Source organism: Poeciliopsis prolifica, unplaced genomic scaffold, assembly GCF_027474105.1.
Source record: "Poeciliopsis prolifica strain line A6 unplaced genomic scaffold, Auburn_PproV2 SCAFFOLD069, whole genome shotgun sequence".
NCBI lineage: Eukaryota > Metazoa > Chordata > Actinopteri > Cyprinodontiformes > Poeciliidae > Poeciliopsis > Poeciliopsis prolifica.
Window position 1 is genome coordinate 1,012,806 of NW_026562444.1, and position 21,932 is coordinate 1,034,737.

The following is a 21,932-nucleotide window of genomic DNA, read 5'->3' on the forward strand; positions in this document are numbered from 1 at the left end:
AGACGTTGAATTCAATAAGAAGAGAAGAATATTGAATTAAAGCTGCTTCAAGTGGAGCATTGGTATTGATGCAGGATTGTATTAGGGTGCACTTAATTATGAGGTCAGGTGATCACAACAAGGCAACAGCTTTGTGTTCAGTTAAACAGCAGAGCATATAACTCACTAACATCACTGAAGAGAAAACTGGCCAACTTTTTAAAACATAAATATATAAATCATCTCACAGTTTGAGTTTTTATCCAGCTAAACTACTAGTGAATTTGTTTCCTGCTTCAGTGAACTCACTGAACTGGCTCAAAGTTAAGATATTCATCTGAAATCATATCTTTGAAATATTCCTGCTTCATATTTCAGGTTTCAGGACTGAAAATGGTCTGCTGGTCCAGTTTAGTCGTTCTGGGCTGTAAATAATCAATCAGCTGTTTTCTCTCAGTGACTCCAGTTAAACAAAAGGCTCCAGCATCAGGTTGTGTGGATTCATATAGAAAACTTGTTTTATATATTTCAGTAACAATGTCTTCAGCTCAACATCTGAGGGATTTAATCAGAGAGAAACTAACTGCTGCTGAGGAGGAAGAGGAGGACGAAGAAGAGGAGAAAATCTTCATTCAGGTAGAAAAACCATCATTAGCTACGAGGAGCTCGATGCTCCACCATGCTGAGCCGCCTGCTGGTTGTTGAGCTTCAGGTTTATGAAAACACGTTATTGTTGCGGACTGAGGGTTTAGGTTTTCTGAGGTTTTTTGAGGTTTTCTGAGGTTTTTTGAGGTTTTCTGAGGTTTTCAGTCAATGGTTTTTTCAGCAGCAGCAGTTAAACTCTCAGATGCTGAACTGAAGACATTATACTGAAAACACGGCAACACTCAATAAACCTCTGGGAAAAATGGCTCCATCGTGGAGCAGAACCTCCTGCTGCCGGGTCGAACCTCCATCTCTGTTGGTCACAGCACAAGTTTCTAAAGATGACCAGGAAGGTGAAGCTCTGCTGGCCTGAACCAACACATGTAACACAGACAGTAAAAGGTAGAATAGCACATCCAACAGAACCGGATCAGAACCTTCCATTACAGATTGATTTACACACAGACACCTCTGGTCTTTTATCCAGTTTATTTTAAACTGAGTAACAGATTCATGTTAACATCTAAATATCAGATTATAAACTCCAAACCTGTAGGATTGGCTGATGATTTGAACGTTAAACATGGAACTTTTAATTGTTAAGAAATCCAGATTAGAACCAGCCTCCAATCCAGAAATGGACGCCCCAACAGGCAACATGAGGTCAGAGCATCAACGACCCAATCAGAACCCTAAATACGGCTCAACACCATCAAAGCCAATCAGCAGCTAAACCAGTGAAAAAAACATTCAACATTTTGTTTGCAATGAAAACGAGACAAAAATCAAACAACAGCCTTCCAAATTCTACAGAAAGTTATTTCTCATCTTTGCAACATCACTAGAACAGAAGAAAATAAAATAAACTAGTTCACAGACTGAACGTTTCCCCTACAACGTCCAGCTTTCTGGTGGCATCTGACTCCCCTCCATGAGGAAAACCTATTTCCACATTTCTCACATCCATAGAGCTTCCCACAGCTTCTCATGTGGGCACCGACTTCACATTTATTTGGAAAACTTTTCCCACATTTGCTACAAATACAGGCTGGTTTCTTCTTGTGGGACTTCCTGTGGGCTGCCAGCCTCTGTTTACCTTTAAAACTTTTCCCACATTTTCGGCAACAGTTGGCGGCGCTTTTGTGGGACTTCATGTGGGCAATGTAAGAAGTCCTAAAAAGAAAAAGTCTTTTGCATATTCTACAAAACAAGGTCTCAGCAGCTGAGGGAGTTTTTCGGTGGTTGGCTACTGGCTTTGTGGTGTTGGACATTTCCTGCCATGCTTTAGACGGTAAGGCTTCCTGTTCTTTGTGCCTCTTCATGTGGGATTTCTTGGTCGAATGACAGGCAAACCTTTTCTTGCATAACCCGCAGTAAAATGGCTTTGCACGTTTCCTCTGGTGTATTTTCAGGTGAGACTTGAGTGAATGTTCAGAAGTGAAATGTTTCCCACAGGTTTCACAAAATGGCTGCTCCCACTTGTGAGCTTTGTAGTGATTTTTTAGAAAAGCAAGTTCAGCAAAACCTCGTTTGCATATTTCACAGAAGAAGTTCTTCTGTCTGCTTTTGACTCCGGCCAGCTGCCGCGCTCTCAGGTCGTCCACCAGGTGGGACATATTGTGGTCCCTCAGGTGAGCATGTTGGGCGAAGCGTTCGCCACAGCGCTTGCAAACATACGGTTTCACACCGGGATGCGTCTTTAGATGCTGATTCAAACTCTGAGATTTCACTACGGCACTGCACACGTAGCATTTACTGAACTTCACAGTGTTGGTCTGAGAACGACGCTCTGACCCAGCAGAGCTGGTTCCCTGTTGGTTCTGGTTCTCAGCCGCAGGTCGGGTCGGAGCGATCAGCTGCCAGCCTGGGTTCTTTTGCTGCTGCTGGACGGGTTCTGATCCATAGTGTTCCTGACCTGGTATCACACCAGAGTAGAAACCGTAAAGCTCCATGAATCTGTGGTGATGATCTGGTGGGTTCTGATAGTGAAGCGGACCAGCGCCTGGTTCTGGTTGAAAGCAGCCATGTTGTTGACAAGTTGAGGCCATTAGAAGTTTCTCCTCCCAACTCCTGACTGGTTCCTGCTGCTGCTGAAAATGTTCTGGTTCCTCTTGGATCCGATCAGAATCGCATGAATAAAATGGTTTAAGCTCAATAAAACTTTGTTGCTCCTCTGCATGGTTCTGACACTGAAACTGCTCTGGTTCTGGTCCAATCCAGCCGTGTTCCTGAGACCCTGTTACCATAAACTGTTCTGCCTCCCGGCCGCTCCAAAGCTTCTTCCTCTCCTGCTGGACAGGTGGCGGTTCTGATCCATCACATTCCTCTGAAATCTGCTCAGCATCCAGCGTTGCACCCAAGTAGAAACGGTGTTGAAGTTCTGGACGGTTCTGATGGTGAATCTGTTCGTTTTCTGGTTCTGGTTGATGAGAAGGCAGCGGGTCCATAAAGACGTTGGTTTCACACGTCAAAAACAGCTGCTGGCTCTGCTGGCTGCTCTGGATCAGGAAGGTGAGCCACTGAGGTTCCGGTTCTGGTTCCTCCTGTTCGACTTTAATCTGTGGAGGTTCTGGTTCCTCCTGTTTGAGAGGTTCTGGTTCTGGTTCCTCCTGTTCACCGTGAGTCTGTGGAGGTTCTGGTTCTGGTTCCTCCTGGACTTAATCTGTGGAGGTTCTGGATCTCTCTCGTTTGCTTAATCTCCAGTTTCTCTTTAAACTCTGGAGGTTCAAGTTTTTCTTGGTCTTTGATCTTCATAGGTTCCATAAACTCTGAATTTATTTCACCATCTTCAAACTCTGGAGGTTCTCCGCTGGTTCATCCTCAAACTGAGGAAGATCTACATCCTCCTCATCCTCTTTAACACCCAAACCTTCTGGGTTCTTCTGGTCCTCTTCACACTGCAGATGATCTGAATCTGACGGTCCATCTTCTGTAAACTGTGGAGGTTCTGGTTCTGGTTCCCTCTGCTCATAGAGAACGTCCTCTTCCTTCCAGACATGTTGCTGTGGGACGTCTGGAGGAACAGAAAAAACAGAATAATTTCCCAGAATGAAACTGATGCTGTGATTCAGAGCTGCTCTGGTGCCATCGGTCTCCATTAAGTCCACTTCGACCCAAATGTATTGAATTTATTTTTAGAAAGAAGCAAAACAACTGAGATTTAAGATCTTTTCTAGAATTGCTGTGATCCTAATGAATAATACAATAATAGTAATAATAATAAAACATTAATCAACAATCTGATGTCTAATTATGGCATTGATAAAATGTAATGTTTCAGTTGTTGGCTGTGTTTTCTATGACTTTGTGTTTTTATGATGTAAAGCACTTTGATCACTGAAATGTTCTACAGATAAACTGGAACTTTGCCTTTTCATCTAGAAACAGGATGATCCTCAGTTATTTTCTCTCTTATCCATCCAAACTATTTATTGGTCCAGAAAAAAGGCCTCAAATCTGAACTCCTGGCTACAGAAGATGAACAGAAAGCTGCTCAGCATCTGCATCCTGCTGATTTCACCAGTTCTGCACTGCAAAAACACTAAATTACCAAGTAATTTTGGTCTAATTTGTAGTGAAAATATCTTAGTGAACATAAAACTTTTCATCAATACTAAGAAATTATTGACTCAACAATTTGGAAAATATTGCTGAAAAATTACTTGTAAGTTAGTTTGGTCTTATTTTAAGTGTACTAAGATATCTGCCTAGAAACTAAACCAAGAATACTTGGTAAATGTTGTGTTTTTGCAGTGTGGTGAGCTCTGTACCGGTTCTGGTGGGTTTCATACCGGTTCTGGTGGGCTGATTCCAGCAGACATCCAGTTTTCTGATCTCCTCTTGGTACTGGATCAATGTTTTTCCAAACTCTGGTTCCTTCTGGCTTTCTTTAATCTGAATATGATCATGTTTCCCTCCAATACAATGAGGTTCTGGTTCCTGCTGGTTCTGTCTACTCTCTGGAGGTTCTGGTTCCTCTGGTACCTTCTCTTTCTTATTGCTGACATGCTGCTTTGGCTCATCTGTGGGAACAAGGAGACACAAGAGCTCATTAACATGATGACTGTCTCCAGAACCGGTGTTGGTTCTGATCCAGACATCCTGGTTTGTTCCTCTCAAGAACCGGACAGTGAAGTATGTTTAGGTTCTGTAAAATTCGGCAGTATCCACTTATTGTGGCAACACCTCTCAAAGTTAATATCACCGTTTTAAAAGATGTGTGATGTGTTATTAATCTCAGATTTGATGCTGATATTAATTTGGAGTTCAGGAGTTGAACCGTTAAAAACCTGAGCAAAAAGTCAATTTTATGAGTTATTGCAAATAGAATAATATTATAATAATAGTTCTTGTCAAATGATCCAATGAGTTTAACTGTAAGATACTTTCTGTTCTTCTAAAACCGTAAAGAACAAATAAATTCAATGAGTAACAATTGAGATTTATTTACAAAATAACTAAACACTGATTTCTCTTTGGAATTGAAGAACTTTATGAATTAATAATGACGCTTCCTCAGTCAGCTATATAATGATGTACAAATTCAATTTACAGTAAGAGATCAAAGAGCCAGAAAATAAATCAAGTTCATGACCGTAAATGTGTGAATAATGGCGCACTCGCATCCTGTCAGTTGGGTCCTATGTATTGTCTCGTATTTCATTTTTTAAAGCTTAACTTCATAACTATTGTAGAGTTTTTTTTCCTCAAAAATAATTTAAATGGTTTTATGTTCCAGTCCAGTCTGCTGTCGTTAAATGAAGCAGATTGTCCCGGTAACACAAAGTTAGCTACATGGTTAGCTGCTAAAGCTAGCAACTCGACGGTTGCTAACAGTTGTCATGGTAACGGGGAGAAAAATCCCGACCAAACGACTAATTTTTCATGTATTTATTTTATATTTTACTTTCTGGGTCTGAACTAGCTGGCCTCTGTAGCTTCTTACCGATTCTGGTGAGTTTTATTTGAGGTTTCCAGCATTTTTCCAGCAGCAAAATGTCCTGCTCATGGCGGACGATGGTTTTTTCTACCTGGATGAATATTTCTTCAGCAGCAGCAGTTAGTCGCTCTCTGATAAAATCTCTCAGCTGCTGAACTGAAGGCATTGTTGCGGAATATTTAGCTGAAACGCAACACCAGCTGCTGGAGCCGTTTGGTTTTACTTCCGCTGAGAGTCACGTTAAACACGAAGACGCCTGCGATGCGTCACAGCGTCCGCCATATTGAATGTGCCAGCGAGCTAATACAAGTAAATGGACCAAACTTTAATACGTGTCATTGACACACTCTCTCACACACCAATAACCCAAACACCGCTGAACTGTTCTTCTCGTTCAGTTCTGATCATACAGATCTTTCATTATTGTATTAATTTGATCGATACTGAAGCCCAGTAAACAGTAAATCAGTGACGATACATTACAAACCTGACAATGAATAAGTCGTTTTATATCTAACAGGAATGTTGAGTCATAAACTCTTTTTTGGGAAAGTACATTATATTACAGTAACATAATTATACAGTGTTTGTTTTTAATTATTATTATTTTATATTTACATTTATTTTCAAGAAATAAATAAAAACATAAGTAAAACAAACAGGAACCTGCATGACGGGTTAGATGTGGTACAATCCAGTCATTGACATCACATTTCAAATCACCGCATCAGTCTGTATGACAACATGGTTTACAAAAAGTTAAACATAACAGGCTCAACATAACCTGACCATATCTTGTAGGAAGTGACCACATGCACAGAAAAGACAGTTTCAGCATGTTAGGCACAACTGCATAACCATGAGACCAGCATTATCTACCTACAGAATTCTAAAAATCAGCCTCAGCTCTCTTTGCAATGGAAGCGGAGAGTGACGATGTTCCATGTTAATATGAGAGTTAATATTTTCTTCATCACATCACTGTCACATTCTTTTTTTGTTGTTGTTCCAGTGCTCTGCTGTCATACTTTCTGTTGTCCTCCATAGTGCGAAATGACTCTCTGAAGCTCATCCTCAAAACGACAGACACCAAACTTGGACCAATAATATTCAAGCATTGATGATGGACGTTTGTCAAAACAAAGCAGACAGTTTTTCAACAACAAATTCCTCTTTGCCAGTAATAAAACTGGCAAAGTAATAAACTGGCAAAGAGGCTTTCTGACCTTATTCATTCACAGAAACACAAAGCATCATTCGGGCCCCCAAAGCTCCGGGGCCCTGGGCTGCAGCCTCTATAGGCCCAGGCTAAAATCCGGGCTGTTCCCTTCCAGCCCAGCAGGCGGCGGAAGTGGACCTCAGGTGACCCTCAGCGGAAGTAGAAGAAAAAAGGCTCAAGCAGCAGCTGGAGTCAGAGGATCCGCCATTAGAGGAAAGTTAGTAAACGGTTGTTTTATCGTGTTTCTGCTGGTATTTCAGCAAACATGTGTTCAGTTCAGCATCTCAGAGAGTTTATCAGAGAGAGACTAATTGCTGCTGCGGAGGAAATCTTCACTCAGGTTGAAAAAACCATCATTAGCTACGAGGAAGAGCTCGATGCTCAGCGCAGGATGATGGGGATCAGCTGGAAACCAGACATTAAGCTACACAGAGTCGGTTCGGAGCTGCAGAGACAAAGTTCTGGTGGGTCTGGATCAAATGTTTTCACTGCAGACAGAGATCCGCCTGCTGCTAAACTGGGCTGAACTGAAGATTATTTTACAAACTATATTAACAATGGAAAGAGAAAATTGACTCACATTACATTTCATTATTCAGGTCAGTTTATTTACAACAAATTACACTGCAGAGCAAATTTGCCTTTAGTTAATTTTAGTTGTATATATTATTATTATTATTGTGTGTTTGTTTATTTAATATTGTATATATTTGACTTTTTGCACGGGAGTTGCAATAGAAATTTCGTTGAATCCTGTTCAATGATAATAAATGCTATTCTATTCTATTCTATTCTATTCTATTCTATATATCAGCTTATTATTGAGAGAAATGATTAGAATGTTTAATCCCAGAACCAAACATGGAGCATTCAGTCCTGATGCTCTTCTAATCTGATCAAACTGGAAAACTGCAAAGATCCTTTAAACTAAGAACGCTTCCCAACAGAATAATGAGACAGTTTAAACATTAAAACAACTTTTTAAATATACCAGATTATCCACAAGGACTGATTGTCATCTATAATCTGCTGGTCAATGGTAAAAAAAAGAAAAAACAATTGACACAAACAAACACACAACTGACAGCAATTACAATTAATGATACAAATGAGTTATTATAAAAAGCAGGTTTCAGCTACAACCTTTGCTTTCAGATGAAGTTATGAAAACGGTATGAAAATGTTAGATATTCTGTTGGTTTCTATTTTTTACACTTGGTTTTATTTGTCTGAGAAATAAACAGGAAATAAAGGAAACAACGACTCCTACTATTTCTGACTTCTTAAAGAGACAGAGGCCAGTTCAAGGCTGTGATGCAAAGGAAATTTATTTCAAGTTGATTTTCCGTCTTTGTTGTATTTTCATAACAGCTGAAAGCCTTTTGTTCATCCTGATGCGTTTTAATTATTGAAAACATGGATTTTACTTTGTGCATCTCTAGTTATTTTTAGAACTATGTTTTCAGGTCGTTTCCCTGAATATAATATTAACTGATAGTGTTTTTATTCTTTTGCAGACGTCCTACAGCAACATGTCTGCAGGGATGAGAAGGATCCGATGCAGAAGGTCCAAACCGGTTTTGAGGGAACCTCCAGTCTGGACCAGGAGGAACCAGAAGCTTCACAGATTAAAAATGAACCGGAGGCTGGAGAGCAGCCGGAGCCGGTTAGCCGTCTGGAGAAATCCGGTCGTCAGGATCTCCAGGAAGCAAAACGAAACACTAAAGAACTGTGTCAGAACTACTCATCCTTAACATGTGATGTTTGTGGAAAAACCTTTAAATCAAAGTATAATTCTCAGGTGCATCACAGAATGCATTTAGGCTTAAAGCCATTTGTTTGTACAATATGTGGGAAAAGTTTCTCTCAAAAAACTCATTTAAAGGGCCACATCAGCGTCCACACAGGTCAGTGGCCTTTTTATTGCACAATATGTGGCAGAGGTTGTGTTGACCTTCGGCGTCTGAATAATCACATGAGCACCCACTCAAGAGAGAAATCATTTACTTGTGAAATATGTGGGATAGGTTTCACCCTGCTGAGCTCATTGAACTCCCACCTGAGGAAACACAACAGAGAGAAACTCTTCTCCTGTCCAACATGTGGTAAAATATTCGCCCGCAAAATTTCCCTCAAAGCTCACATGTGGGTTCACACAGGTGAGAAACCTTTCTCCTGTACAGTATGTGGAATTAAATTCAGCACAGCCAATGGAATGTACAGCCATAAAAAGTCACATAAAGACCAGGAGACTGAAGACGACTGATTGTTTAAAATGGGGTTTTGAAGGCAGCTGTAATCCACACTAATGGATTAAATAACATCTGATAATTTACTCATTTTCACCAAAGTGAACATTTTTGTGATCACTGTTGAAATTGTGGTGGATGATTCCTGAAAGATGAATAATATTTGGACAATCAGCGTTTTCATTTACGACTTTAAAACAATTAAAAATGAGATGAAATTTAAAAACGTTACGACGTGAAACAGAAAAATACTTTAAAACAGAGATAACAACAATTGATCAGTCAACATCATAATTGTCATCAGGAGTTAAGTGTAGTTTAGACAGGTTCGGAGAACCCAGACTGGATGGTGGGAACTGGAAGTTCTACCAGAACTTATCATTCCAGTGTTTGGATTTGTAAAGCAGTGGTTCTGAAGTGGTTCTGAAGTGGTTCTGAAATGGTTCTGAAGTGGTTCTGAAGTGGGTCATGGACCGCCGGCATCCTGCAGGTTTTTTCTCTTCCTGGATCAAATGATGGATCTTCAGATGAACATTGACCTGCTGATGAGGTTTTATCTCTTCCACCAGGGGGAGTGAAACATGCAGGACGTCGGCCCTGCAGGGGGCCACCTTGAACACCTGGTCTAAATAAGAGAGTCATTTACTCTCATGTTTACTGAATAAACTCTTGTATTGTTTTCTGTAAAGCTGTTTGCACTGATGGCTAACATCTGATGTAAAGCTTATTATTCTTTGCAGTTAATTCTGTTATTTATGGTTTTTGTTCAATAAACCAGACATTTAATTAGAATGTATTTGAGCCGTACCTCCAACCTGTGGATGATTTTCACTTGGAATGATGTTTCCATTCTTAGCTAAAAGTCTCGTCATGTTTAATGAGAAGCCAGAGTTTAATCTCAGCCTCTTCAGGCTTCATGTTGCTGCTTAAACATCTTTTCAAGAACATTAAAGAAACTCAACTAAAGATCGTTTTCACTCATCCAGAGAAAGATAATGGGAAACTGTACGTTGTTTTGATGAAACCAACTTTGGGTCAACTGGTCTTAGAGAACAGAACCATCTCTGGACAGAACCAGACAGACCTGGCAGGAGCTGCGTGACCCGATGTCTGCCATCAGAACCGCCTCCTCTGGTTCTGATGTATTTAAACTGACATGATGTGATGGATTATGGTTCCAGAGCAAAACCGAGTCTTGATCTCTTCAAGCTTCACTGACTGAAGCTCAGCTGCAAAATGCTGTCAGGTTTGAAACACTGGAGTCATATTTGGTTGAGGTGCTCATTCCAATCGCAGTGTTGATTTTCAAACATATTTTCTTGAATTGTAATTATTTATTACAGGGATAGCAACATTTTCCATTTCTCAACATAACAGTCCAGAAACCATCTGAGGATTCAGTGGAACATTTATGAGATTATTAAAGCAAAATGTCAAGTAAAAAACAGCAATTAATGTCAAAAGAAATCAATGTTGATGCAACAATTGTTGGATACAAAAAACATCAGATCTTCAACCAAGAGGCTGGAAGCCACCAACATGATCACCTGATCATTTAGCAAAATACATTTTCATTTATTCAAGTAGGAAAGATATTAAATATATCAGTCATTCATAGCATCCAGAAGCAGTTTTCAGATCCGTGTTGTAGTTATACTGCAGAGATCACAATAAATGAATCTAACCAGGCAGGCCCACAGCACCACAGAACCTCCACCTTACTTTACAGAGGGCTGAAGGTGTTTTCTGTATCTTTCTATTGCAGATCAGATCCACCTGCTGAGTGGAAGGAGATCATTTCACCCTTTCATACCTTTATTATATGATGTATCTGCCAGCAGCAGGTCACTGAGCCATATTTGATCAAAGGTCATAATCTGTTTTATTTGAGCTAAACTAAAGGAAAATGGGTGTGAAAAGGAGTTTTCTGATTATAACAGATTATTATTCATCCTCAGAATTAATGATTCAACTGCAGAAACTAAAGGCTGTTTACGAATGTTTTATTTCTGGATATGAAACATAAGGAGGGAGGAACCAGTGATGAGGAACATCCTGCTCTGCATTTCTATTCTAAATATTATTATTTGAAACAAGCAGCGGTTTGTGTTTCCAATCAGCTGATTTCTCATCAGGACCAACAGCTGGAGTTAAGAACCGAGTCAGAAATAATATTTCAGTGTTCATTTAACCTCTGACAGATTTAAACACAAACTGCAAGAAGATCAGAGATCAGCTCCTGTCCTTCTGAATGTGACCCAATATCTTCCTTATTTTAAACTCCAGAGTTTTATGTAAGGCTCTGCCAGCTGTTTGCCAGCTGTTTGCCAGCTGTTTGCCAGCTGTTTGCCAGCTGTCTGCCAGCTGTTTGCCAGCTGTCTGCCAGCTGTTTGCCAGCTGTCTGCCAGCTGTTTGCCAGCTGTCTGCCAGCTGTTTGCCGGCTGTTTGCCAGCTGTTTGCCGGCTGTTTGCCAGCTGTTTGCCAGCTGTTTGCTGGCTGTCTGCCAGCTGTTTGCCAGCTGTCTGCCGGCTGTTTGCCGGCTGTTTGTCTGGCTGCTGCCCTACATCCTTGAGTTCCTGCTGACAGCAGTTCTGACCTCTGGACCAGCAGGAGCTGCTGGTGCTCAGTAAGCATGGCCCACTCTGACTGCTGTCAATATGATATTTAATTAAGCCAGGGTGAGATATGCACTGAACAGTGCGGCAGAAAACAGACTCTAGTTAATGATTCTTATATTGCGTCACCTGTTGTCTTTAAAACCTTAAAGGTGTATTCACACCTGGTCAGTTTGCTCTGCTTTAAACGGATCAGTTTGTTTCCCCTGTTGGTTCAAATCTCAAACGAACCCAAATCTGAAATATTTCCTCTTCTGAGACTAAAATCTTGTTTTTACAGTTGTGCAGGATAAATGGGAGAACCTCTTCCAGAGTTTGGTGGTTTGTAATGTGACTTTGAGCAGCAGGAACCAAAAGCTGTCGATTGACTGTGAAATAAATCCACTTTAGGAGAAATGTTGTTGGGTTTTCAGCCGGTCTTGTGGGTCTGCATGTGCCTGAGCAGACCTGCTCTACGACAGAAACTCTCTGCACACGTTGGGCAGGAGTACGGCTTCTCTCCCGTGTGGATCCTCCTGTGAACACCCAGGTTGCTGCTCTGAGCGAACCGTTTCCCACATGTGGCGCAGCAGAAAGGCCTCTCTCCTGTGTGGGTTCTCATGTGCCTCAGCAGACTGGAACTGAGAATAAACCTTTTTCCACACGTGTCACAAGAATGCGGCTTGTCTCCGTTGTGGCCTTTCATGTGGTACTGGAAGGAACTCTCATGACAAAACGTTTTTCCACACACTGAGCAACCGAAGGGCCTCTGGCTGGAGTGGGTGACCATGTGATCGGTCAGGTGTCTGTTTGAACTCAAAGCTTTGCCGCAGATGCTGCAGATGAAAGGCCTCTCTCCTGTGTGGGATCTCATGTGGACCTTCAATTTGCTGCTTTTGGACAAACTCTTCCCACATGTTGGACAGGAAAATGGCCGCTCGCCTGTGTGAGTTCTGCGATGCTGATCCAGATTGTTTCTGGAGTTAAAGACTTTTTCACAGTTTCTAAGAGACAAACTCTGGGACACAGTGGAGACGTTTCCTTCTGAGCTTTGGGTCTGAGGTTCAGAACCATAACAAAGCTGCTCAGCGGTTGGTTCTGCTTCAGTTTGCTGGTAACTCAGCAGGTCCACAGACGTCTCCTCCTTCAGTACCAGCCGCTGTCCCTCCTGGCTGTTGGACACCGGGTCGGCCAGCCGCTGTGGTTCTGTAAGTTCATCTTTAATCTGCGCTGGTTCTGGTTGTGTCAGCTCTCCTGTGGTTCCTCCAGGTACCGGTTCCTTCTGGTCTCGTTCGGTTGGTCCAAGTTCTTCCAGGCCCACTTCAATCAGTGGGAGTTCTGGTTCCTCCTGTTGAATCTGCAGAGGTTCTGGTTCTTCTCGGTCCGGATCTGAAGGAACAACAGATCAGAAGTTAAAGCTGGTCTTCTGGATCCTCCTGTTAATAACAGCAGATTTTATTGCCTGTTTGCCTGCAGGAGGAAAGTTGAGCTCATTTTAACTTTGGCCAATTTGAAGATCATGAATGTTATACCTAAAGAAAGAAAATATTAATAAATAGCTGCCTCTGCATCCAATCAGCCTTTCTCAAAATTAAACATGTTTAAATATATCAGATCGTTGATATATTTTTAGCAGCTCAATGTTGATTGATAATGTATTTAATCAGTCTGTTCAGCTGAAGGTTGTATTTACATGTTTTTAGAGCAAAGATCTTTAAACCAGACCTGGAATCCAAAAACAGTCTGATAGTCAGACAGGTTTGGATCCAGCAGCTCGGTTCCGGTCCACTCCTCTCTTCCCCCAGACTCTGAAACCCCGAAATGAAAAGGAAACTTTCCTTCCATCTGAAACTTTGGAGCACCAGTCCAGTCAAACTGGAATAATAAACAGAACTTTTCTGGACACAGGAAGCTCCGGATCATGTTGTCATTTTAGATCCATAAGATCAATCAGTCTGAATCATATATTATATTGTTGAAGGAATATAAGTAGAAACAGCGAAACCTCCGAGTTCCGAGTTAAAACCTAAAGCAGAACCGAAGATAAAAAACTTCAGGTTATAAACTATCAGTCAGTGTTGAAGCTCCATACCGGTTGTTTTTATCTGAGCTTCATTCCTGCAGGTTTCCAGAACTTTAATCTCTTCCTCGTAGCTAATGATGGTTTTTTCGACCTGAGTGAAGATTTCCTCCGCAGCAGCAGTTAGTCTCTCTCTGATGAAATCCCTCAGCTGCTGAACTGAACACATGGTGACTGAATATCAGCTCAAACACGAAGCAACCAGCGGAAGGAGCTGCTCTGTTTTCCTTCCGCTGGGGTCAAACTGAGACTCAGCAGCTGATTGGTCCGTTTCCGCCCCTGCTGGACTGCAGGGGAACTGCAGCCTGGCAGCAACAAGAGCTGCTGAACTTTATTCACATGAACTCATATTATTTCATATGAATCTGTTGAAATTCTTCCTTTTCAAAAACATTTTTCAAACATCTAATCTTCTATTTTAAAAAACAAATTAATCTTCCTCTTCTCTGGGCTGCAGGGGCTGATGGGAGCTTTGGTTCCTCTGCTAGAAACCACGTGGCCCTGGTCTGATCTCTCAGCTCGTCCTTGTTTGGCCTCAGCTGCATCAGAGCCACTTCTCCCCAGGTTCACCAGAGGAAACACCACTGCACACAATGCTTTTCCTCCCAGCTGCTGCTCTGTGCTGGTGGGTCAGGTGAGTGTTTCCAGCCAATCAGGAGCCAACACCTGGAACAAACACTGTCACACTAACCTTCACCTGTCTGTCTGTCTGTCTGTCTGTCTGTGTCTCTACAGCGCTGGCTGCTGTGGGAACACAGCTGGTTCAGAAGGACCTGAGTCTGACCAGGAGAACCGGCAGAACGTCTCCTTCAGCTGTGGAACTGGGCCGTGTCGTTATGATGATATACACACTGGTACCAGAAGAAAGATAATGAAACATTTAAGATCATTTTTCGTTACGTAAAAGTAGCTGTGCAATTGAGCACAGGTACAATCATCCTCAGAAAGATGATTTCTCCTCTGGGAAAATTGAGAACGGCTGTGAACTGAAGATTGAAAATGTTGCAGACGTTCATTCAGCCTCCTACTACTGCGGCTGTTGGATCTCTGGTTCCCACAGTGAGAAATGATTCGTTGAGCCTGAACAAAAACCTCCAGATGATCAGATGTCAGTTTGTGACATAGAGAGCAGTAAACCACAGCCCAGGTTCACTGATTTCACCTCCATCTCACACAGAGACTCTCTGAGTCTTTAATGTTTCATCATTTTATTACAATAAACTCTGAAGGTTTCTGGTTTCATTATTGTTTTCAGACTTCACAAGTTTATGTTTCTGTCATTTTAAAGTTAAGTTGACGATTCTCCCTGAATCATAAATAGTCGTCATGCAGATCTCATGTAATCTGGACGTGTCACAAACAGAGGAACTCATTGAAAACAGCCTGGATTTAGATTTATTCCCTCTGGACTCAGAGATGAACAGAATTTATTACTTTTATTGCAGCCATGCAGCAAAATTAAAGGGCTGATAAAAATACTAACAGATGCAGAATATCCTCATGCAGCATCTGCTCTGTTAGGTATCAGTGGTTGTTCTCTATAAGATATGTTATAATTTATGTTCCAGGTAACATTTCATGAATTAATGGGACTTCTTTGAAACGTTTGCAGCTCATTAAACTTCCTGTTTCTTCCTGTTTTGGGGTAACAGAGTCAGTGGGGGACAAAGAGCCACCAGCTGGAGACATGGAGCCTCAGTCCAACTGACTGCAGATTTTAAATCCTCCTCAGTCAGAAAATCCTCTGAAGCTGCAGAAACATGGCAGTCTGTTATCAGTTCAACTGATGATTATTGATATTTGATATTCAACCTATGGGACATTTAGACTTTTATTATGAAACACAATAAATGATCAATGCTTCCTAATCATGAATCAATTCTTCAGTTAACAGAATAAAATGTAGGACGAACATTAAGACATTTAACAAACATTCAGACAAACATTGAACATAAAAGACAAAAGGCCAGAATCCTTTGATCTTTATGTCTGAATATATAACTTTAGTTTGGTTTCTATCAGCTTCAGAACATTTTCCATCCATGAACTGATTATTTTCTGTGCATTCAATACTTCAGTGGTTCAGATTCACCTGATGACGTCATAATGTAGCTGAGAATCGTCTGTTTTTCTTCATGATTTCAGAAGGAAGATGCTTCAGAGATGGATTTTATCTTCATCGAGTCTCTTTGTAGGTTTCGCAATAAACAAGTCAAGTTTCCCGTCAGACTGGAGATGAAGATTCATTTCAGTAGAGGAGCAAATTATTACGACCAGATACAATAACCAGGTACATGGAGGATCCAATCAGCAGCTTCCTCTGACCGTCCAATCAGCAGCTTCCTCTGACCGTCCAATCAGCATCTTCCTCTGACCGTCCAATCAGCAGCTTCCTCTTCTCTGGGCTGCAGGGGCTGATGGGAGCTTTGGTTCCTCTGCTAGAAACCACGTGGCCCTGGTCTGATCTCTCAGCTCGTCCTTGTTTGGCCTCAGCTGCATCAGAGCCACTTCTCCCCAGGTTCACCAGAGGAAACACCACTGCACACAATGCTTTTCCTCCCAGCTGCTGCTCTGTGCTGGCTGGGTTCAGGTGAGTGTTTCCAGCCAATCAGGAGCCAACACCTGGAACAAACACTGTCACACTAACCTTCACCTGTCTGTCTGTCTGTCTGTCTGTGTCTCTACAGCGCTGGCTGCTGTGGGAACACAGCTGGTTCAGAAGGACCTGAGTCTGACCAGGAGAACCGGGCAGAGCGTCTCCTTCAGCTGTGGGGGAACTGATCAGTGTTATTTTGATGAATATACACACTGGTACCAGAAGAAAGATAATGAAACATTTAAGATCATTTTTCGTTACCGTAAAAGTAGCTGTGCAATTGAGCACAGGTACAATCATCCTCAGAAAGATGATTTCTCCTCTGGGAAAATTGATTACGGCTGTGAACTGAAGATTGAAAATGTTGCAGACGTTCATTCAGCCTCCTACTACTGCGGCTGTTGGATCTCTCGTTCCCACAGTGAGAAATGATTCGTTGAGCCTGAACAAAAACCTCCAGATGATCAGATGTCAGTTTGTGACATAGAGAGCAGTAAACCACAGCCCAGGTTCACTGATTTCACCTCCATCTCACACAGAGACTCTCTGAGTCTTTAATGTTTCATCATTTTATTACAATAAACTCTGAAGGTTTTATCAATTTGTTGGATTTATTCAATAATTAATGGTTTTCATTCCCATTGTTTCAGATACAGGATCAATAATGAGATCATCAATAATGAGATCATCAATAATGAGATCATCAATAATAAGATCATCATCCTCTTCATCACTAATAGGTTTGATATTAATATATTGTAGAGAAAAACACGTTCAGCAGATAATTTAGTTTATTTTATAAGTCAAGAAGCTTTGGGTCCATTTTTTATTCTGGTTGTTTCTGCTTCTCAGAGGATCCAGATGGTTCTGGTGAGTTAAATTATTGGACCTACATCAGGTCCAATTGATCAGTAATAAACTATTACAAATCATCAATAATCAGTTCTGGTCTGGGCTCCTTTTGCATGAATTCCTGCATCAATGTGATGGAAGAGACCAGCCTGAGGTTCTGCTGAGGTTCTGCTCAGGTTCTGCTCAGGTTCTGTTGAGGTTCTGCTCAAGTTCTGTTGAGGTTCTGCTCAGGTTCTGTTGAGGTTCTGCTCAGGTTCTGGAAGCCTTCGGGTTGCTCTGTTCTGATTTTTCTCATTTTCCTCTTTACTCCAGGTTCTCTCAAGGGTTAAAGGTCAGGCCGGTTTGCTAGTTAATAAAGAACACCAATTTTTGGGAGTTTGGATCAGAACCAAGCCCTGAAGGTAAAAGTCCAATCAGTTTGTGTCCAGAATATGTGGGGTCTGCAGAGAAGCTAGCTGCCGTTTTCCTGACCTTTAACCTGCTGAGGTGATGAGAGAGTTGATCTGGTTGAGCTGCAGGTTCTGATTGGACCGGCTGAGCCAACAGACGGATCAGTGCTGGACCAACAGGGGCGGCTCTAGACGGGGCCCAGAGGGGCCTCTGGCCCTGATTCGGCCCTTGACTGATTGTTCTTTCCACTTTATAAAGTAAACTCTCCTTTACATCCAACATTTAAGTTTTAACAGCATTTTTATTCTCAATAACCAGATTGATCAGTGATCAGTGATCAAATGTATTTATGGGCCCTGAAGCTTTGGGGCCCCAAGCAGCTGCTTAGTTTGCTTCTGCATTGGGCCGGCTCTGCTGTTCACACTCTTAGTGAAGCTGCAGGTTTAATCAGAGAGTCAGAAGGCAGCAGGTCAAAGGTCATGACCCCTGTTGTCTTCATTCCACCTGATCAGTGTGAGCTTCATGGCTCCATCAGCCTCCAGGAAACTACAGACCTCCATGCTGCATTCAAGACCTCAGGAAACTACAGACCTCCATGCTGCATTCATGACCTCAGGAAACTACAGACCTCATGCTGCATTCATGACCGTAGGAGATCTCAGACCTCATGCTGCATTCATGACCTCAGGAAACTACAGACCTCCATGCTGCATTCATGACCGTAGGAGATCTCAGACCTCCATGCTGCATTCATGACCGTAGGAGACCTCAGACCTCCATGCTGCATTCATGACTGTAGGAGATCTCAGCAGCTGCAGCTCAGACTGTAGAACCAGGAGACCCACTGGGAGAGACTGGAGCTTTCAGACAGGATGTCTGCAGAACTTCCTTCAGAACCACTTTGGACCTTCACAGCACATTTCTGATGGTTCTGATCCACTCAGAACCTCAGCAGGTCGGTTCTGATCCACCAGAACCTCAGCAGGTCGGTTCTGATCCCAATCAGCAGCCGTGTTGAAACTCATGATGGAGCTGAAACCTGATTCTGCTGCATCATCTGGACCGGTTCCCCTCAGCCGACCCGGTCAGCAGCAGGCTGGTTTCTGTGGAGGATACTGGTACCGCTTTGGTTCTGGAGCCAGACTGGATGGAACCGGTAAGAACCAACTTACTGGGTTTCATTAGTGGAGATCAAGAAGCAGCTGAACTTTGTTGTTGGAAGAGACGAAGTTTCCTTTCAGTGCAGCTGTGATGATATAAACAGACTCATTTGAGAAACACTTTAATCCTGAAAACTGAAACTTTTATGAAGCTGCAGAGAAAATGTTGATGCATTAAGACAAAAATCAGCCGACAGGTTTTTGTATCTGTCTGTCTCACTGTGGGTGGTATGAATGGATCTTTGGTTCTGGAACCAAACTGTATGTAACGGGTAAGAATCAACATTTACTGGTTTCACTGGAGTTAAAATGGGTTTAATGTGGCTTTCTATATTTCTGCTTTAATAACTACTTATGTTATGATTTTATTAATTCTTTGTGTGTTTAAAATGCATCAGATAAAAATGTATTTTTGACAAAAAGGATTAAAGAGATCGCTGAAGATATCAAACATAAGAATTTTAAATGTTAGTGAATATTCCGGGTAAAAAAATCTTAAATATAATCTGATCAGCGAAGATCTTAATCAGTTTGAATTCAAACTTCCAAATTTCTGAGCCTCATTTAAATTCAGAAAATAGAAACTTTTTTCTGACATGAATGAATAATTTTAGCGTCGTGGTTTTAAACGGTTCAGTTCAGCAGGTTCTCCACTCTGCTGAACTCTGAGCCCGACCCGATCGCTGCAGAACCGCCTTTTCCTCTGACTGGATCAGTTATTGCTCCACAAAAACTTCACAAAACATTAATTAGACCCAACATGTTGGATACATTCAATATTTTACAGTAAAAAGTCAAAGATTTTATTTAAATGTAGAAAAAAAATTACAAATAACTTTCAGGTCAATATTCTCACTTTTCTATAATAATCACATTAATCATTTTTTTCCAAAAATAATTTAGGCAAAAAGTCGCTTGTCAAAAACTGACCTGGGTTGTTATTTAGTGAAGGTGACAATATTATGAAATATTTAAGAATTAATTTCAGCAGCATAATTACATCAGAAAAATCTACAGAATAAATATATGAGGTTTATGAGGTTAAAGGTTTGACAATCTTGATTCATTTGGAAAAAACGTCCCACAAAAAGGAAAAATGTTCAATAAAAATGAATGATACAAAATTAGAGAAAGATATCTGACACTTTCTGATGACTTAATGATATGAAAGAAGCTCAAAGTCAGAAAACATGGAGAGAAAAAGTGTTTGATAAAAAAGCAACTCAAGTTCTCTGCAGCTGTTTTATCAGGAAATCAGATTTAATTCATGAAAATGATATTATCATCAGTAGGTGTTTGAAAAGATAATTAATAAATAACAATTAAAAGAAGAAACAAACGTCTCCAGATCTACTGTTTTCACAACTAAAAGCTTTAAAAAGGTTCTAGTTGTTAGTTAATAAATGAGATTATTGAAAATTGAACTAACGGAACAATCATGGTGTAGAAGAAGTCTGACTTTCACATGAACTGTCAGTTTGTATTTTGGATTCAAACTTGTTTACTTCCATCAATGTACTCAAGTAAAATTCATTCATTTTACGTTCATTTATAAATGAACGTTTATAAACGTTCATTTATAAAATGCTCCAAATATAAAGTCAACCAAAATGCTGTAGAGAAATCAGACAATACAAAATGGCCAATAGATAAAACCACAACCTTTGAAAGTATAAAGAAATAAAGACTAATCTAATGCGCTGTGGTATTAAAAGCTAAATGTAAAAGGAGTGTCTTTAAGAGATTTAACTTCAAAATAAAAGCCTGCAGAGGGTCTTCCTGAGTCGGTGTTTGATGTGAAGGTGAGTCCAGAGGCTGCAGGTGATTTTGCTCTGTGCTGGTCAGCAGTTCAGTGATCAGAGTCCATGAAGTTTCCAGGATCAGACTGAATGCCGTGCAGAGCTGCTGCTGACTGGTGGATGTGTTTCTGCTGCCAACCTGCAGATGGTCCGGTAGTGAAGCCCGTGGTGAGCGTGTACCCAGCAGCCTCCAGCGCCCAGCGGGGCCGCAGGGGCCTCCTGCTGTGTCTGGCCTCAGGCATGTTTCCTCCTGAGGTCCGGATCTCCTGGAAAAGACTGGAGGACGATGGAGAGAAGGATCTGACCTCTGAGGAGCAGCTGGAGCTCAGAGAGCTGGACGGCACCGCCCGCACTGCCTCCATCTTGAAGGTGGATCGGGATCTTCTGAGCACATCTAGGTACCGCTGCTCTGTGCAGCATGAGGGCGGCTCAGTGGAGGCCCCGACAGAACAAGGTGATGAAGCTGGGAGACCAGCAGAGACTCGGCTGCAGGTGGAGCATCATGGCCGATGTAACATTTTCCTGCTTATCTATTCCAGAGGTTTGTCCCTGGATCCTGACGTTCCTGAACCGAGTGAAGCTGCTCTGCCTGCTCTACTCGGTGCTGATAGTGAAGAGTCTGGTTTACTGCTGTGGACTGACGGCCCTCAGGAACAACGGCCCCAGATGAACTCTGCTGCAGCTTTATCGCTGCTGATTGATTGTTTTTTAAACTTTTATGACGTTAAGAGAATCTTTTTATTCCATCTTGTCAGATTTACATTAATAATTTCCATCCAGATGATGACTTGTTCCTGTCTGTCTGTGATGTCATAATTTTATAGATTCATTAAGATTTTCTCTGATTATTGTCTTTCTGATCCTTTAACGGTCTTTTATTTCCTTGTATCTCGACTTTGTGTAAAATCCCTGATGTTTTATTAAAGAGCAGTTTGTGACTAAATGACCTGATTCATGTTTGTTCTTAAATTCTCCATTAAACCAGGAGTTTTTGTCCCAACATGTTTCATCTCATGAGCAACAAGCTGAGAACGACCAGCTTTACTTTGACTAAACCGTCAGAATCAAAGACTTTGATCAAAACATTTTATTCTGCTCAGTTTGAAAGTTTAAACATTTACTGAGAAAATAACCCAGTTTGGACAGACACAGTTACAACGACTAGATTTGTTGAATGAATGAATGAATGAATGAATGAATGAATCCGTTCCTGACGCTGCAGCCTGGGCGCCGCTGCCCTTTAGTTACATGAGCTTAACATCCCAGCAGGAGATGAAGTTTGAATATTAATACAGTAAAGTGCGAAGGGGCCCAGAACAGGCTGCTGTGGTCAGACATGCAGCCACATGGATCATCAGCTGGTTTCTCTCTGCTCTGTTCCTGAAGATAAAACGGTGAAAACATGGTGAGAGGTCCAGAAGGACGGGTTC

General features: G+C 41.5%; 2 protein-coding genes and 2 pseudogenes across 2 annotated transcripts; 2 read left to right on the forward strand and 2 right to left on the reverse strand.

Moving 5' to 3' along the window:
- Positions 1 to 1,214: 1,214 nt before the first annotated feature.
- On the reverse strand, positions 1,215 to 5,845 carry LOC129351698 (zinc finger and SCAN domain-containing protein 21-like; annotated as a pseudogene).
- A 1,117-nt stretch (positions 5,846 to 6,962) lies between these two features.
- LOC129351740 (gastrula zinc finger protein XlCGF7.1-like) lies at positions 6,963 to 9,053 on the forward strand. Its single transcript, XM_055020655.1, has 2 exons — positions 6,963 to 7,246; positions 8,300 to 9,053. The coding sequence occupies exons 1-2, from the start codon at positions 7,048 to 7,050 to the stop codon at positions 9,046 to 9,048; spliced, it is 948 nt and encodes a 315-aa protein (XP_054876630.1). The 5' UTR covers positions 6,963 to 7,047; the 3' UTR covers positions 9,049 to 9,053.
- A 2,465-nt stretch (positions 9,054 to 11,518) lies between these two features.
- On the reverse strand, positions 11,519 to 13,874 carry LOC129351732 (oocyte zinc finger protein XlCOF6.1-like). The gene is made up of 2 exons (XM_055020648.1): positions 13,718 to 13,874; positions 11,519 to 13,014 (listed from the first exon to the last, which is right to left on the reverse strand). Exons 1-2 carry the CDS (start codon positions 13,872 to 13,874, stop codon positions 12,056 to 12,058), a joined length of 1,116 nt encoding a protein of 371 aa, XP_054876623.1. The 3' UTR covers positions 11,519 to 12,055.
- Positions 13,875 to 16,141: 2,267 nt separating this feature from the next.
- On the forward strand, positions 16,142 to 21,172 carry LOC129351659 (uncharacterized; annotated as a pseudogene).
- The last annotated feature ends 760 nt before the right edge of the window (positions 21,173 to 21,932 follow it).

Excerpts from the sequence above, each read along its gene's own strand:
- LOC129351740 (XM_055020655.1), top strand. The coding sequence starts at position 7,048 with ATGTGTTCAGTTCAGCATCTCAGAGAGTTTATCAGAGAGAGACTAATT. Across the intron at positions 7,247-8,299 it reads GCTGCAGAGACAAAGTTCTG|ACGTCCTACAGCAACATGTC; the intron begins GTGGGTCTGGAT and ends ATTCTTTTGCAG.
- LOC129351732 (XM_055020648.1), bottom strand. The coding sequence starts at position 13,874 with ATGTGTTCAGTTCAGCAGCTGAGGGATTTCATCAGAGAGAGACTAACT. Across the intron at positions 13,015-13,717 it reads AGCTCAGATAAAAACAACCG|ATCCGGACCGAGAAGAACCA; the intron begins GTATGGAGCTTC and ends TTGTTCCTTCAG.